Source organism: Cebidichthys violaceus, unplaced genomic scaffold (genome assembly GCF_023349555.1).
Source record: "Cebidichthys violaceus isolate CVI_PGR_0920_01 unplaced genomic scaffold, fCebVio1.0.p SCAF_159, whole genome shotgun sequence".
NCBI classification, from domain to species: domain Eukaryota; kingdom Metazoa; phylum Chordata; class Actinopteri; order Perciformes; family Stichaeidae; genus Cebidichthys; species Cebidichthys violaceus.
Genome location: NW_027176328.1, coordinates 74,243 through 93,541, shown reverse-complemented (window position 1 = coordinate 93,541; position 19,299 = coordinate 74,243). Strand labels below are relative to the sequence as shown.

Sequence of the window (19,299 nt, the reverse complement as noted above, 5' to 3'; positions counted from 1 at the left end):
ACTAGTCCATGCAGCATATTACTGTCATGTTTTTTCTCTGAGACTGTAGGTTCACATTAATGCCAGTAACATGGTGTTCAAGGCCACCATGATGATTCAGAAGTCTGTCCTAACGAATGCATTAATGAGCTTGATGAACAGCAACATTATGTTTAATGAAAACTACACTCATGTTGCTTGTAACTTTTATTCCTGGCTACATTTCCAGAAGCAAATCATTTTGTCTGAGTTTGAAAGTCAACGTGTATAAAATGTATTTGATGTAGTTTTGAACTGCGGTTGGTTCTAGAGAGTTGTGACCTGCTGATCCGTCCACATCACTACGTTGCTTTGCTCCCGTACTCTTGTCTGTGTCTACAAACCGGAGGCGGGTCGACCGCCATCTACTGTCGGTGATACACTGACTATGGATCAGTGCCGCATACAAACCCACTGCAAAACACCCAAACTATCCCTTTAAGATAGAAAAGTCCACCTCTTGCCTTTTAATATTGACATCCTTCACAACATTGAGATTTGTCCCCTGACTGAGTGACTCACAGGAAACAATTACTTTAGCTGCCAAACAGGTGCAGCATAACCATGTGATGGACCGGTTACATACATAGATATACATATATAGATATATAGATATAGATATACATATATAGATATACCTATATAGATATATAGATATACATACATAGATATACATATATAGATATACATATATAGATATATAGATATACATACATAGATATACATATATAGATATACATATATAGATATATAGATATACATACATAGATATATATATATAGATATGCATATATAGATATATAGATAGATATACATATATAGATATACATACATAGATATACATATATAGATATACATATATAGATATATAGATATACATACATAGATATACATATATAGATATATAGATATACATACATAGATATACATATATAGATATACATACATAGATATATAGATATACATATATAGATATATAGATATACATACATAGATATACATACATAGATATACATATATAGATATGCATATATAGATATATAGATATACATACATAGATATACATACATAGATATACATACATAGATATACATATATAGATATACATATATAGATATACATACATAGATATACATATATAGATATACATACATAGATATACATATATAGATATACATACATAGATATATAGATATACATATATAGATATACATACATAGATATATATACAGATATATAGATATACATACATAGATATACATATATAGATATATAGATATACATATATAGATATATAGATATACATACATAGATATATATACATATATAAATATACATACATATATAGATATATAGATATACATATATAGATATATAGATATACATATATAGATATACATACATAGATATACATATATAGATATACATACATAGATATATAGATATACATATATAGATATATAGATATACATACATAGATATATATACATATACAGATATATAGATATACATACATAGATATACATATATAGATATATAGATATACATATATAGATATATAGATATACATACATAGATATATATACATATATAAATATACATACATATATAGATATACATATATACATACATAGATATACATACATAGATATACATACATAGATATACATATATAGATATACATACATAGATATACATATATAGATATACATACATAGATATATAGAGTTAAAATGCCGGGCGAGCCTCTGAGAACAGTACTCTTTTATCTGGGCCAAAACCATCTTCTCTCCATGTTACGCTCTCTCGACCACTCAGAGAGGAAGTCTGCGCCACACACACACACACACACACACACACGTCAGAGGGAGAGGACTTCCAGGCAGAAGGTTAAATGTGGGAGTGTGTAGGTTGGGCCGAGGAACTGGACAAACGTCGGCGCTCTGTGATTCATGGCGCACAACAGAATAGCAACTCCTCACAGCCGCCCACTCTTTTCTCCAGCTAATGGAGAGGCTGGAGTGCTTTTTTGGACGGGCTGCTCAGTCTCATCCCCCCCTCCCAGATTATGCGTCCAAGATATCTCAGTGCATTTGTTTTTAAATGACTACTGGACGGAGATTATAGAGCTTTAGGGGAAGAGAAGAAGGTGTGACTGTTTGTTTGTGTCTCTAAAGTCCACTACTTATTTGTTGCTCTTTTGTTCACAATCTATTTGATCCCTGACCACTAATGAACACATTTGCTTGTAGAGAGTGAGATGGCTGTTCGATACCTCTATTTTGGGCACTTAAAACGTATTTTTCTTGAGTGTTTGCTTCTGTTTCTACACAAAGAAACACACAAAAGCATGACTTTAAATCTTTTACCAGAGATATCTTCATAAGTTTCTTGGGAATAAGTAATTCAGCATGAAAAAAGCATAAAACAAGGATCGACTAAAGACATCTTAGTTGACTTGGACCAAAATGACGAGGGGGCAGCCCTAGTGTTTGTATACATTCCCAACTGTATTCAAGGCATTCTCTTTGTGATCCCACAAGAGGTGTTTGAGTCATCGTGAGTGGAAGTCATGTTTCAATTCAAGACAATACAATGTATTGGATGCAAATTTCACACGTCTGTGAGCCAATTCACTCCTTAAATAATGAAGACGTAAAGAGAGCAACTGCTGTTCTACTTGGCAATGATCTTGGCCCATATTTGAGTTAAGAAATCACCACACATCACGAATGAATATCTAGACAGACACTTTATTTTGAAAAGAAGTCTCAAGTGTTGTTGCAGGCCAAGCCACAAGCACACCCTGAGTGTCAGTTGCGTTGGAATGGCTACTGTACCTGCTAAAGCCATCATCGTCCACAACGGTTACAGTGATGCACATGGGTCTACACTGCTCATGCGCTACACACAACACCTCACAGAGAGTTAAGTGAGACTGCGTTGACATCATACTGTGGAGTAACAATGAGTGAAAGACAGTGCATGGTAAATGAACTAGCATCAGTGAGGGTAAAGGTAATGCGACACTAATTCAGAAGTAAGCAATCTGCCCATTGGACAAAATTAATTTTAAAACAAACCGAGCCTGCATGGATAGAAGTCATCGATTAGATATGTACTATATGTGTATCTGTGAATGTGTATCTGTGAATGTGTATCTGTGAATGTGTATCTGCCTGGTTGGAGGTGCTATCTGTACATTCCTCGGCCTCTTGATCCAGCCCTGCAGACAGCTCAAGCTATAAATGACTTCTTGGAATCGTAAAATGAACTGCATGGCCCAGTTCCATGTGGATGGTGAGTCGGAGCAAAACAAATGGAACAATAACATGAGAACACATTAATAAAAAGTCAGACACTGTTGTGTGGAACATGAAGACACTGACCACTGCAGGAAGTTAAAAGTGACGCTGGTCATACCGGTGTTTAGTTAAAGCATGATTGTGTCCTCTTAAGAGGAAAGCTCTGCTACGTGCCAAAACCAGTCAGAGAAAAAAAGTTTTGTGGGAAATGCACAAACTAATGACTTGTGTTTACCTGCACTGTGCTCACCAATGACTCAAAGTCATGGAGTAACACCGCCATTACAGCTGGTAAGGATTCGGGAATTCAAGGACACTTCAGCAGGGCGGATGCTTTTCGCTGTCACGGAGGTTTGTGCTCAGGACTTCCAGTTTGAAGGACGCTCTCGTTACTCACAGCACCGCCCTGCTGCAAAAATAATGAATTGGATCGGGGGGTTTGCTTCTTGGGTTTCAGCCTGCAGAGCGCCGGCCTCAGCGGGGGTTTGGAGGAGGTCACTGGATGAGTGCCATAGGGAGCTGAAAATGTGAAAATAGGCAGGAGGCAGGGAGCGTCAATTGAATCAGCCCTGCAGGACACCCCTCTCACCCGGCCCCCTCGCTGGTACACATCTGAACATGGTTACCCTCACACCTCTTCAGCAGGGTCACCCTGGGCCTAGGGATCAGATAATAAAGGGAAGTGGAGTAATCATTTGAAGTAGGAAAGGATGAAACTATTGTTATAAAGCAGCTGCACAGAGAACGCTACCTATGAGTCTGAAAGGTATAAGTTCTTCATCATATGCAGAGTGTTGTACGTAGAGTATTTTACAAAAATCTGTCGGATATTATCAGTGATTTCCTGATATGCATCATATTATATTTTTTTTTATAAAGTGATATATTGGTTCAGAAGATTTCATCTGGGAGACCGTGAATAGAAACATTCCGAGGGATCGTGATGAAGAACCCTTACAGTGAGAGATGGCTTTGATAAAGCAAATGTAGACGTTGTTGACTTGAAGGAAAGACTTGGAGTTCTCATGACTTGCACCGGTTGGCTTTTTGGCAGCAAGTGATGTCAGCTGTTTGAACAAAGGCAGATCATTCAATTGTGTGGAGCTTTGATAACTGATAGCAAATGGAAAAAAAGAGAGGCTAAAATGTCCCTGATCAGATCAAAATGGCAGGAAGCAAGTGTTCTCATCATAATCTCAGAGAAGGTCTCTGTAATGGACCTGGAATGTAGCTGGAAAACGTCAGTGAGGGATTGAGCTGGAGGGAGATGAAAGGCCTGGCGTTTGCTGATAATGTCCGGCCTCAGACGGTGACTGGAATCAGAATAAGAACCAGAAGACTTCAAAATAAATCAAATATGAGGTCTATGGAGCCTCACCACCAGGTTGACCAACAAGGCAAATCTGGCCATGAATTTTGTTTGAATGTGTCCATGTGTTATTTCTAGAAGATATATGTGTGTGTGTGTGTGTGTGTGTGTGTGTGTGTGTGTGTGTGTGTGTGTGTGTGTGTGTGTGGCCGACTGTGAATGGAGCGAATGAGTAGGCTCAGGAATGGGACCACAGCTGGATTAGCTGGTCAGCTGTGCTTTTGTTTATAAAGCTTCAGAACCGCCCGAGGGTTTGTATCGTCTGGAGCGTCCAGAACCCAAGACGTCACCATGACTGTAGCTTAAACCATTAAATGTAGCTTGAATGATGCTGCCAGTAAGTTGTGCTGTTTGTTCTGTTTGGACTAATGGATGCTATATTGCACAACTACAGAAGGGTTTAAAAATACATTTAGAGTTGACATATTGCCACAAAGCCCACAGACAGTATGTTATATTCAGTAAAGGGCTACATGGTTAAGAAATCCTCACGTTGTTTCATAATTAATGCTCTTGTTGTTTGTTCTTGTCATTTTAAAGAGGCAGGTTTTGGCAGCCTTTACACTGGTGCCACAGCATCCTAAAGGTGTTCCTTGTACCCTCTTCACCTCCTGGGTACTTCCAGTGTTTTACTGCTGGCTAGTGTGAGAGATGTGCTTTTATTGGTAGGTTAAGACAGGCTTTGCCATAATGAGCATTAGGTTTCCTTTGAAAGCAGCTCAGATTAGCTGGGAAAGAGAGCCATGGAAATTGCTGAATGGATTTTACAGGCTCTTTAATTCACCCCCACCACTGTAGTGCGTAATCGTGAAGTCTTTTTAGTTAAATAGCTCATGAATGATGCATTGGCAACTACACCAGTCAACTCTGAACTCGGGACTAATTGATGATTGCTCGCAAACAGATGTTGGCCCGGTTCGGGGCACGGTTGTTAGCAATTATTTGATAAACAACAGGCTAATATGCTAATTGCTACCAGCTGTCAATGAGGTTACTCGGTGTGTTTACACTCCAGTTACAGTAAGACGCTCGAGTTCACCTGTACCCCTCCAGGGCCTGAGCATCCCCCCCCCCCCTCCACCCATGAGGCAAACGTACACCTCTTTCCCGAAAAGGTCACCCGCTTTGCACAATGCACATCATTACCATGTTCAGTTAGCATAACATAATCAAGCAGTTTTAGTGACTGCCAGCACATGCACATGGACACAACAGTAAACAATGGCTGCCTTGTGCACTTTTCTTTCGCTGGACAAGTGGATTTCCTCTCCCCACTGTTTTGGTTCTAGCCTCCCTTCTGGAATGTTTTTACCGGGGCGCATTCCTCACTCTTGGCTCATGGCTTTCCATGTTGGACCGTGTCTGGTGCGTTGGACGGCCGTGTCGCACAGAGAAATAGACCTCCTCATAAATAACACAGTGGCAGCAAACCATCCTTAAAGGGCATTGCTCTCTGCGGCACGTCTGATGGGATGAAGAAGCCGAGGTCCAGGCACAGCCAGGAGCACAAACTCAAATAAACAGAAATGTCGCCATGGATGGTGTGGCAGACAAATGTGTGCTTGTATATAGTGCACATGCATGTCTGTGTGTTTGCCATACCTGTCAGGTGGGGGCCCCTGGAGTACTCTGACAAGAGCCATTAAAGTTTATAAGCGTGAGGCCCAGCTGTCAATCAAGCTGACAGCCCCCCCCCCCCCCCCCCCCCCCAACCCTGCTCTGAAATGAACCCCACGAAACCCCAGAGAACCCCTGACCCTGCTCCGACAGGGAGCTGGGTTAGCATGGTCTGGGCGGGGCTGAGCTGGGACTGGCTCGGGTTATGGTGAAAAGTTGGCGGCTGTTGCCTAAAGGTTTGAGAAGATATGACTGAAGGATTGATGATTTGAGTTCCCAGAGGATGGGAGTGATACATAAGTGCTGCTGTCTGCCCCCTCCCCCACAATCAACGTGATCAGGATGAGCTGAACCTTCCACGTTCTCTAGAAGATGATCTCCAGAGCTGACAGCAAGCTGAGTGTAGATCAGACCTGCGTCAAACAAACTGGAGCAAAGTTAATTGACACCATTCAATTGAGAAAGTAATGAGTCAAGAGTGAACGCTTGGTCTTTATCTTCTGGCAACTGTTGCTGGACCTTGACGTTGAGCCATCATGTCAACATGCAGGCTGAGTTACACATGCAGTCACTGGCAGGTTGATGCGCTTTAGTCAGAACACAGCATGACACTAAAGAGTTGCTCTGGTTATATCACAGTTCAAATGGACAGTTTGGCTTCCAGTGGTTTATAGTAAGAGTAGCTCGTGCTCTACAAAGTAAGTGCTTTGTCACATGATATCGAACTGAATGCCCGAGCCAATGGAAACCAGACAGGTGTCTTTAGAGCACTGTTGTTATCTGACCGGTCTTGTTTTGATAAATCCCACATGTTAAAGCAAGAATACTCCTAGTGCGTACCAACATACGCCCACATGTTAATAGAACAGCAGGGCGGTTCCTCGAGGGCTGATTGTTCTGTTGCAATGTGAATAAATGAGGTTGTGTTTGAGTAATAAACTACTATGAATAAACTATTGAACTATTCAGCTGAGTCCTGTGAACGCAGACCAGCCAAACATAGCGTAGCTCCAACCAGTCACAAAATGGTTTCAGCGTAAACGTTGTGTAATAGTGATGGAGCTAACGACAAGAGCAGAGCACGTTAGCACAACATTAACTAGCATTAGCACTTATATGCTACTGCTAGCTACAGTGAATAAAGACCCGGCTGTACAGGAACAGTGTTGTTCCTTAATGTCATTGTTTTCTGTCTCGGTGTCCGGGTGATGTGCTGGTTCACCTTTACACTGACCTGTAGGCTTTAGCTTCTTAGCTTGGATTAGATTTGAATAGGGAGTGCAGTTAGTGACTGTGTGGGCTCCGTGGTAGCTCCGACAGCTTGATGAAGTAGCAGCGGGGGCGGGACTAAGCCAAGGCTCAATCAAGCCCACTCCACAGAACTTTTTGTCAGTTGATTTGGATGAGAGTGTCAGCCAAAGAGCAAATAACCCAATGTAAATATCAGTGTGTCTGTGCGCACGCTCCTCTGTGCATTATGCAGCCTGTCGTGCCACAGCAGGATTAAAGTATCCCTCTCCCCAGACCGCCTCTTGACCCCTCCCACACACTATTTGTTTTAATTAAAAGAAAACTTCCAGCCTTGGCCAAGCGAGACGTACCGACGATGGCTTTTTCCTTTTCTCTCTGGCGCTCCGCTCCCAAATCTCTGGCCAAACTTTTTCTTTTTCTCTCTGTCTCTCTTTACATGTTTCTGTTGGTCCTTTATTCCGTTGGGGTTATGATTGAGCAGAAAGAAGGATGCTTGTCGTCTGTGTTGGAATGTAGAGCTGAATGGGCCTGTTTGACAAAATGGGATGAGAAAGTGTCGTATGTGCGATCGGCCAAAGGGGAAATTGAATCATTCCGGGTTGGGGAATAGCCCCGTTTCCTCTGAACTGTGGCTTGGAGAGTTTTGTGGGCTTAGCTGTGCTCCCTGAGGTGTGTGTGTGTGTGTGTGTGTGTGTGTGTGTGTGTGTGTGTGTGTGTGTGTGTGTGTGTGTGTGTGTGTGTGTGTGAGAGAGAGAGAGAGAGAGAGAGAGAGAGAGAGAGAGAGAGAGAGAGAGAGAGAGAGAGAGAGAGAGAGAGAGAGAGAGAGAGAGAGAGAGAGAGAGAGAGAGTGCGAGAGAGTGAGTGTGCGAGCCAGTAGGTTTTCCGTGCGTATGCGTCTGTGCACGCTGGTATGTGTCCTGCGAGTGGGAACAGCACAAAGCACACATTGTAGTTTGTGTCAAAGAGTAGTAGCGTGAGTGGGAGGAGGTGTGCATCTGCATCTGCGGTTCTATTTTCTATTGTGTCAGCAGCTCCAGCTTGCTCCCCACCTCTTGGGGGGACTCAACACCGGGCTGTGGTCCACATTCAACAGTGATCCGTTAAACCAGCAGGGAACCGCATTAGTTCAAGTGAGGTTTCGGCTGTGATTTGGAGCAGCGCTTCTGAACACCTGTCAGTCACTTTCATAAAAATACACATCCGGCCATACTAGCTGTATTGGAGGAAAAACAATTCCACGATACATTTAATGCACTTAGCTTATGTTCCCAGTAGGCATAGGTACACTGCCCTGCAGTTACATTTCAGCACAAGAGTCTCAAGTAATCTCAGAGATGTGTATCTAGTGGATACTGCAAATCGCTTTTGGTGGAAAAAGTTAGAAAGGTAAAAAATGGTGTTTTCATGTTATTCTGCTGCGCCGGTGACAGCCATGTTTTTGGGTTCTTCGTCCATCTGGTCCATTCTCCAGAGCGCTATATCTCAGCACAAACGTCCACCTGGACTCAAGGATGGATTGATTTTGAATTTTGTAGTCACTGTGACCTCACATGTTAATTATAACCATTTCATAGGAATGTCTAATAGGATGGGATGACGAAGTGATGACATGGATGTAACACGGAGGCTACAACCGCGAGGTGCTGATTCTAGTTCTTTTGTTTTTTCAGTTGGACCCCGTTCCTGACGAGGTGCTGCAACAGATACCGAACGCCAACGCTGTCCACTCTATGGAGAAAGTTCTTGAAATACAAAGTGGGTGAATTATTTACATTTATTTACAGAATCCCTCTGATTTTATTTCATGATATTTGTCTTACTGAATGATATTTGAATTAGGTTTGAGTTAGATGACTCATTTGATGTTTTTAGCATCTGTAGATGTTACATTTGTTAATATTCCACATGCAGAACCTGTAGAGCCATTACATCTCTCTGAAAGGAAGCGGACCGGTGTGCTCAGCATCTGTTGTAATTGGGCTTTCACCCCGTCCTGGTCGTTTGTAGGTAAATACTGGCGCTCGCTGCAGCGCTCCGCCTCCACACTCGGTTGCTCGCTGAGCGAAGCCCTCCGGCGCGACGCAGAGGAGGCTGAGACTGTCTCCGCCATGGCCTCGCTGTCCGTCGCCAACAAGCTTGTTGGAAAGAGGTACGCGACGTCATCTGTGTGTAGTGGTTCTCAATGACCTTCATGTTTAGAGGAATAGTTCAACAAATCAATCCTCTTATTCACCTCCAGTCCTTACAGTAGTCTTTGTTGACGGTGTCGTCGTTTCCCCCAGGGCTGAAGAGGAACCCATGGAGGAGGAAGCTGCTATGTAAACGTCTTCATCTTTGACAGTGTCCTCACCCAGTCGGTGTCCATTTAAATGCCGCTCCCGTGTCTCACCCCTGCCACACCCACGTGGCATGTGATTGTGGGTGAGAACGAGCAGAGCGGACAAAAGTGGCGCTCGGAGGAAAACGGGAACACTGAAGGCGAGCGACGCATTCACTGATCAGCGGTGCACAGACTGATCAGCGCACATGTGTTGCATTGTCTCTACGAGACCTTGGATGTAAGAGGAACGACTCAACCCACCACAATGACAACCTCGAGTGCCGGTGCTTTTAAAACACTACACGTGATGTCGGACACGTCGTCATCCGCTTTTCTTATTGTTCTGTTCTTTCTGCGCTTTATCGTCACCTTCACACCTTTCATCAAGAACCACCAGAGCTACTGTGATTGTGACTCATCGTGGATGAAGCATCTCTGCTCTTTTAAGACATCCGGACGAACGGAACAAAATGGTCGAATTTCTTGCTGTTTACCGAGGCGGTTGAAGGCTACAGACGAGAAACGTCGGCATGTTCTGATTCCTGAACGACTGACAGTGAAAGACTGTGCGTCCGTGCCTTTTTATTTTTTTTTTGTTAAACATGGTGGATTTTCTGTTGAACTCTACTGAAAGAGCTTTGCCTTAAAAAACAGGTTTTGGAACGAGGCCTCTTCTCCCCAAACCCCTTAAACATTTCTCTCCTGGCAAGACATTCAATGCCTGCATGTTGTTGGCACATAGACTGGAGTACCTTAGCATGTGTACCTATAATTCCCTGCAAGCAGCCTGCTGTCTCTCCCTGTACCTCCATCTTTCCTTGTTTGTCCACATTTAAATAGTCTTCTTTTAGAAGGTCTAGTTCCCAGCCACAGGTTGGAGGTGGTTCAGGTTTGATTAGTATTACTCAGTGGAACATGTATCAGATCCGGTCCCTAGCCAGAGGAAACGTCTCGGAGGGCCGGCTGCACCTTAGATACATGTTGTGACCTCCTGTGAGTCTCATCGGCCCGGCCACTTCATGTCAATGTCGCATCGACGGCGATTAGTGCGAGCTTTTCTCAGTGCTCACAATGAGTTTCCATTCATCGCAGTGGATGAAGCAATTATTAATTAGTGTAACGTTGAGCGATTCAGTTCTGTCAGCCAGGGATCAGCTGTTCTTAAGAGAGCAGTTAATACCATGCTGTGAAAAGGAGAGTCCTATTTCTTTCATTGGAATCAGTCTCACTTCTTGCAGACCGTTGATGAACAGAGAGGAATAACCGTTAAATGACGGTGTTGAACCCGCTCTGTGGTACCAGTGACTGAACCAGCGGCGTGTTCCACAGGTGGTTCCAGGGCTGCACGGCTCTCAGCTGGTTCAACGTCTTCAGTCCATCTGCTCCCCAAATGTCCAGCGCTGTGAGGCAGGTGTGTGTACGTCTGCTCATACCAGTGGAGCACAAGCTGCTCTTTATAAACATGCGAGTGTTGACGCATATTTTTATAGTTCTTTTATTTTTGTATTAGTCTTTTTCTCTTGACCAGTGGGAGAAGCCCGTTTAAAATGATTATCCTGCAGCTTTGAATAGACATGTAGCTCAGATTCTGAATCCTCCTGACATTTGATCAAATCTACTGACTATTTCTTTTTTTGTCAGAGCAATTGATTTATCGATTGCAGTCGGCCTGTAAAGATACTTTCAATACATTTCTAAAATACTGTACATTACCTACATTACCTTTTTAACTTTAACTAAACTCATCGCAGCCGAACCCTGCTAGCCCCGCAGCACACCAGCCTCCGCCCGAGCCAGGTAACAAGCCACAACCACCTGTTCTTACTTCTGAAAGAATACAAGTACAACTTAAAGTTGACGAAACTGTCCCTGTGTGCAGACGCTGACTGTAACCACCTCTCCAACTTGTGTTTGGCCTCTGGGCAACTAGCTTCCATCTTTGTTTCCTCTACAAGCTAATGGTGTGTGACGTATTTAGTCGGTGAGCAGGAACCCGAGTGCTGTGGTGTTTACTGGTGTTTACTGTACGGAGGACACGAGTGCTCCTGCCACACCTTTCTCAATGACTACTCTTACTTTGGTTGATTTGTATCCCTTTCAGTGGACTCCAGTACCTTCTTTTTGTACCTTTTTAATGTGTTGTTCCCGTTCCCCTTCCTCGCTGTCTCTCTGTTACATTGTAAAGCTGACGTTCTTCACACAGGTGAGGTCCAGATCCGGTTCTTAGTGGACGTCACGTGACTGTTTTCTGGGTTCAGGGTTTTTGTGGGAGGGTTGGGATGTTTCTACTTTGTATAATGATGGACAATTGTGTACTTACTGTCTGTTCATAGTAGATTTATATATGAAAAGAAATGAGTATATTATATATATATATATATATATATATATATATATATATATATATATATATATATATATATATATATATATATATATATACATAATGAAATACTATGACCTTGTTTTTGAAGTTGGTATTGAAAAATGATGCTTCTGATGGCCTTCCGTACCGTCGGCCTCTTCGGGTGCTACTGACGCCCCGTTTATACCGTTGGTTACGTGTTTATTTCACCGGTTGTAACTGATGACCAGTCTTTGGCTTCATCCATCCCGTTGGTACCGTCACACTGTTACAGTAGGCGTGCCGTTGCCCTCTGCTCATCCACACATTCAGGCACATAGTCCCATTATTCCACTTGTTTAGTGTGTAGGTATATTATTTGTACAAAAACACATTTTGGCTGCCATCTATAAAGTTTCAGTATTTTTAAGAAATGTGAGACTGAATTTGAAAATATGCATTCTACACATCGCAAAAGTGTCCAAAGATGGGTTCTTGCTGTTTTTCCTCAAGGTTTACAAGTTCAACCTCCAGCCCAAGAAAGATGGGATGGGTGTATTTGAATTGGAACGTGGCCATGCTGTTAAATCACTCTGATGGGCCTCACAGATGACTTCACATGATCATCACTTACTTCCTTATCTGGACAAATGCCCTTAAGTTTTAATTGAACTCTACATTCCTTTAAAGTCGTCTAGTTCACGTGTCATCTCGTTCATCAGCTCAGTGGTGCCTCAGGGTTTCAGGGCGGCCAGTTGTTCAGCAGATCCAAGAGATCGCAGGTGTTCCGTCTTTCCGTCCTCACAGAACACAACTCCTCCTGCACAAGGACCAACGTTTTAACAGTAATCTACTGCTGTTTCATGCTCGTGTCATCTGTTTTGTAAATGTACAACAAGGGAAACATGGATGTGAGTCAGTGCTGGCAGTAGATTGTTTGCCATAAAGTATCCAAGAGATCATTATGGTTTAGACTCATAGCCATGTGAAGGTACGTGATTCTTCTGTACATTCCTTTTATATCACACACCGACACAAACATCAATTTATCTTGTATTTTTTGTAATTTGATCTTTTCTGGACTCGTGAGTATACTTCATGCTTATAGACGTGTGTGTGGTTGGAATATGAAAATGCGTATAGTGGGGCTATCCTGAATATCACCTTTACTTGGATACGCTGACGCGTAAACACACTTGGTGAGATGCTTTTCGGTAAGCCAGCCCGGAACATTCCCAGAACCTTAGCGCTGCGGTGCCAGTCGTGGGGTTTCTCAACAGGAGCCAAAACTAGCACCGCCTGGCCGCTCTGGCCGCCTGTCTTCACTGTTAGTCTTAACACAATGTCCAGTAACCAAAAAAAAAAAGAATCAGCAACATTCCATTTTGTCATATTTTCCGTGTATGAAGAGGGGCTATATCTCCATCTATTGGTTTTAACGCTCGTAGTTCGGTCCAGCCGGTCCGAGAACTGTCAATTTAGGAGGTCTGGTCCGACTCCACTCCATTCCTCTTTTCTCTCTGCATGATCCGTCTGTCTGTCTGTCTGTCTGTCTGTCTGTCTGTCTGTCTGTCTGTCTGTCACCACATATCAGCACAAGGGATGGAGCACTGCAGGCCGTTGGTACTTTCACTGAATCCAAACTGTCTTGTTTCTTGTTTCTTTTTCTGCTCTTTGTGTGTCTGCCGGGAGGAGTTTGGGTTCTTTCCATGTTGTGCGTTTACCTTTAGCATATGGAACCATCGAACCTGGAAGACCTTTGTTGAATATTTTACAAAAAATGAATACAAAAAAAAAGTATCTAGCACTTGTAACACAAACAATAGATTTTATTGTATTTATGTAGAAAAACTATTTGTTTTAGGGGGACGCTTTGTAAACCGCTACAACAGAATGGACTTCTTCTTTTTTACTACACCGGGCGAGATGTGACTTTGTTGGACTTTTGGGAAGACACACTTTTTGTCACATCTGGACTTATCAAAGGACTCCATCCAGGTGCCTGGTCATTGTTACGTTGTCCATTTCCACTAAATAAGCCAGTTATTGCTATGACCACTGTGGTTCAAAAACAATCAGTTCTAGGTTTACATGTGTATAAAATGCATATTCTTTCTTTTCTTTTTTTTTATCAGTTATGTTTTTGACCTGTTCCACCGTTGTTACAGAAATAGTACATTTTTCTCGGGAACCTTTGCTCTAACATGTTGTCTTTGACATCTACAGTATAAAGTATTGTTTTGGAAAAACTGCAATGTCTGTTTTTTATTTAGTAACAGTGTTGGTTGCTGGTTTTTGATTGCAAAGAAAAATGCTCATTCACTGTCAGACATGAAGGGTGGTGACGAGGAACGATGCAGCAGAACCAAAGATACCAAAGAATTATTTTAGAAAACATGGAACCTACATTTCCCACAATGCACCTTGACTGATGATAGGTTGGTTGGAGATTTGGATTTGTTTTACTTGTAGCAGCTAATATAGGGGCGAGCGGGGTCAATTATATCACGGGACAAAGCATCTCAAATTGCACCGATCGGAAACGAGACCGAGTCGCGAAGCTCTCAAGGACCTGGGTTCAATTTCACCAACGGCTCATTTCAAATCCAGAATCTTCAGTGTCCATAAATCAGGAGATGTCTTCAATATAAATACTGAAGGATTGCTGTTACAATCACCTCTGCATGCAGGGACTGATAACATTTGACTTTCTTTGAGTACTGACATTAAAACCAAACATGCTACAGTTGCCCCCGGTCTGCCCTAGCCTCAAGCCATTAAACAGACCTCGATGTATAAAGAGTTCTCCTTTAAATCCAGACGGAGGCAGCATTGCAGAAAATGGCAACAAGGGCACCACAGTAGCTTTGGCTGGGATTAGCCCCCCATTTGAAAGGTCAAAGGTCTGAGCCAGTGTCCAAATAAACAGCAGTGAATCCCTGATGGTGGCTGAACTAACGCTAAGACAACAGTCCGAAAGCAAACAAAACCAATCCCGCCTTGCCTCCCCTCAAATAAACACACATTCCACTTCTTTCCTGTCAAACTCTGAATTTAGAGAGTGACAGTGTAAATACTACCTCTGCCTCAGGCTTTGTACGCCGACACGGTCTCTGTAAATCACGGAGGCTTGAGACGCCACGCTGTGTCGGAGGCAAACGAAAAAGGAGCCCATCTCTGCTTCCTTGAAAGAATAAAGTTAAACAGAGACGTGAGGGACAATATTTACCATCACGCAGTTGCCGAAAAGAGCTCCGATGGCTCCCAGAAGTAAAAGAGGATGACGTTAAAGCTGGGAATTCGACCTCTTTATGGTTCCTGGGTGGCTGGGGAGGCGCTAACGACCGCGCTCATGACACGCAGACTGCCCGTCTCACCTTTAGCTCACCGTAGGCCTCGACGCGTTCGTCATCTCTGCTATGTAGCGACACGCAACCCCTGCGACCCCTGGGTGAGGTCAGGTCAGAGGAAAGGGGGAGCCCTGAACTTTCCCTCTTTCTGAAGGCCTGCCCACAAGATGGCCGCTTCTCGCCCACAACAAAGGACTGAAATGTTAGGAAGGGTTGAGATCTGGGAAACCCCCCGTCTATTTTCCCTCTCGTTTCCACACAGTGACATTCTGGTGTGCGGCAGCGCTCGTGCATGCTTTGCTCCTCTTCTTGCAGCGTCGGCCGTTGTCAGCTAGCTCTGTCATTATACCGGCCACCCTATGTGTAAAAAAAGACCTCATCTTCCCAGCTGTGCTCATCACCGCTCTTTTTAATTGCAGGTTTGACTAACTCGAAATGGCGATGAGGCTTTGGCCAGCTGCTCAGATGACAAATACAACTAATTACAGACGAGTCATTAGGATCAGTTTGGGGGATCCTCGAGGTGACCCAGTCAAGTAAAGTCCATGAAAAGTATTGGAGTAGGAAACGCCTTGACAAGTTCTTTTAACTCTGTTTGTAGCTGACACATTTTCAAACTAATTCTGTGTTTAATCTTCCGTTTCCCTTAACTTATTTTATTCCAAGGATGGAAATGTACGTTAGGGAGTCTGCGACCATTTGTCGTTCTTTCCATTGGATGTTCCACCGGTCCAGTCGGCACCTCTGATCCATAGCGTGTTTGAAAATCTGTGCAGCGTTTGCTTGTCTTGCTACCGTATGTGTTTAGTCTGGTGTGGAGCGCGGACATCAAAAGGGCAGGGACACACCAGGCTGGTGCAAACACTGAGGCTGGGGTCGCTGTCAGGCTGGTGAGAGCACAAGCGCCAGTGCAAAGGCTTCTGCTTGATCTTAAAGATGGAGGACGGAGCATAAAGAGAAGACAGTATTCCTGTTGTGTTAATAATTATGGGCAACCTGTCACTTCTGTAAAAGACCAGATCACAACTGGAGGAAATGAAGGAGAAGGAGAAGAGAGGCTCTGGCACTGAAACTCTCCTTCGGGCTCAGCTTTTTCTGGCAAAGAGAAGAAGTGGTTTTTTTGCCTGTACGGTAAAACATAAGGAACACATTACCACAGCAGATAGTTAATGGCATTCCCATCAAACCAACATGACCAAAACTGATCAAAATATCTTTTATTGTGTATTATTCAGCATTTCCTTTTTGTAATTTATACTCATTTGTATTTCAGAGTTGAATGGATCCTGACATGAGGTCACTCAGGGTCCTGTTTAACCCGCCGTGTGTATCGATAAATGCATTGCATGGTCTTCATCAGCGCATGGCATTTGCTCAGCTGTCAAGGAGAGGAATTTGATAAAGACCATGTGATTTGGTCAAAAGCATCGAAGAAAAAAGCAAGTAAGTAGACCTTGAGTTCAAATTAGTTTCCTCCTTTTTAAAAAAATCAATTCCAATGGTTATAAAAGAAATGAATGTTTAACAGGGACCTGCCTTCTCTTTGGTTCTGTCACTCGTTTGTTTGCTGCCTTTAAGCCGCAGTACCAATGTTTGAATGTTTTACATTAAGATGAGGTTGCATGGTTTAGATCTGGCATGAAAGTCCTGTAGCTGTTGGTAGATTGCTGCTGTTGTTTGGTTTGAACCCTGTTCATCAAACAGCCCAATCCACTGTATGCAGACTATGCTCGAACGACGCATGGCCATTGGCATCTGTGACACTGTGCCCCCTTTTCACTTTTGAATATGCTCTATGACACTTTTTAAAGAAGAGTCTTGGAACTTCATCAATTTGAAGTGCAATCCCGTTGTTTCCTACTACTCAGTCTTACGGTTACCTTGAGTAAATTCTTCAATTTGGGCTTAAATTAATGTAAATGAATCATCACTTCATCCTTAGAAGTTCTCAAGTGAAAACAAAGGTGAGGAAGTACAACACTAACCTCCGCTGACCCTGACGCTCATCACTGGTGCTAATGGCGAGCAGAGGAGCAGGGGAATGTCAGTATATTACCCTGCCTGTCTCCTCCACGGCCTGCAGACGAATCAAGTTTCACAGCTTGAGATGAGGACGACGCTGGAACTGTTCCTGACTCTTGGACATGGACAGAGACATGGAGGCCTATAGGTGCTGCTCCGTGGCCCCGCCTCAAATGTCTTCCTTGTTGAGATGACATCTTCCATCCTGCCCTTCATCTGAACTGGTTGAGAAAGCTGCAATTATTCTTTGGCTAACATTGCTGACGCTAAAGTTAGAGATTTTCCAACTTTGTGGATACTGAGATATAACAACCAGCGCTACCCCTCGCTTCAGTCCACAGTACGCCCTTCTTAGCTATCCACTCCACTGTAAAAGCACCAGACAATGCCAGTGGAGGAAGACATGGAGGATGATGAAGGCTGATTTATTCAGGGAATGGAACAGATGACGGACATGAGGAATGAAGCCGTTTATATAATGTTGTCCACAGCAGTTGGTCTAGGCTTTGTTCGTGTGTGTCAGATGAGACCAGATGGACAGAAGACAATGCCAGAGGAGAAGATGTGCTGCAGGGCTCAGAGCCAAGGGCAGAGTCATACGCAGGAAGAATAATGCAGTACAGACACATTCCCATGCAGAACCTGCTCAGCTACAGGTTATGTTCACATTGTAGGTCTGATAGCACTCAATATTTATTGTTTTTCAGACATTATTGTTAGATGTATTTCTGAACACAAACCAGACCCATTATCAATGGAAACGAACAAATGAACAACAAAAGCTTTTATGGTATGGACAGTTTGTCACAGCCAACACATTAATTACCCATCGTACTCCACAAATCTGCACAAACATTATGAAATCTCACAGCCTGGATCTCCTCCAAGGTTGTTTTTTTTTTTTGCAGCTAAAACTAAAAAAACGACACGACAGCTCAGGCTGCGTTCAGATGGCAACGTGAGATTACAGATAGTTTCACAAATCCATTTTATTTTTCTTTCTGAACGGCACCACAGACGAGGAAGGAAAATATCTTTTACACTTAATTTCCTGTCCAATTTTAGAGTCCAGGGTCCACAAGAAACCCCCCCGACGAGCTGTGCGATAACAATTTTGGAGGCGAGAGGATGACATCTATTCAGCCATTAAATAAAGAAGTGAGTGTCAAAGGATCGGGAAAGAGAGAGGTATGGAGGCAGATGTGGGCACTCAGCATGGTGGGATTATTTACTGCATGTCCTGAAGACACGAGGAGTTTCTCTTTTCACAGATTGCAACACAGAGAGGAGTCGAGCTGTTCTCTCTCTTCAGCCCTAGGCCTATTTTTAGGCCTCTGCTCGAAAATTGCATAGCCATACTAAAATTAGTATATTTCTGTAACTACAAGCTGTATTTTAATACTTTTGGTGTTATAATAAAGGGAACACTTGTGAGAGTTGTTCAGATGTGTAAATATCAGTATATATGTTACTGGTTAAGAGTAAATGAAGATGGCACACAGCACAAATTGAACATTTTAATTTTCGCCTAAAAAAAAAAAGCACTTTCAGGATATTTATTTCTTAGGAATGATGAAGCTGAAGGTTTAAACCTCTCCCAGATCATAGCACAATATGTGAACAGTCTCTCTGCAAGTCTGACTGTGATAAAGTGAAGCACAAGAAGATTAGAGAGGTTTTAGTACAGAGAGTTCAGGCGAGGA

General features: G+C 43.0%; 1 protein-coding gene across 4 annotated transcripts in view; it reads left to right on the top strand.

Annotated features, from left to right (window-relative positions):
* The window catches only part of hdac4 (histone deacetylase 4), a 109,571-nt gene extending 97,341 nt beyond the window's left edge, over positions 1–12,230 (top strand). For all 4 annotated transcript variants that reach the window (XM_068710526.1, XM_068710524.1, XM_068710527.1 and 1 more), the window contains 3 exons: positions 9,231–9,315; positions 9,568–9,709; positions 9,843–12,230. In XM_068710526.1, the coding sequence (XP_068566627.1) occupies positions 9,231–9,315; positions 9,568–9,709; positions 9,843–9,882 (267 nt within the window). In that variant the 3' untranslated portion in view covers positions 9,883–12,230. The remainder of the gene's footprint in view (positions 1–9,230; positions 9,316–9,567; positions 9,710–9,842) is intronic.
* Positions 12,231–19,299: the final 7,069 nt, after the last annotated feature.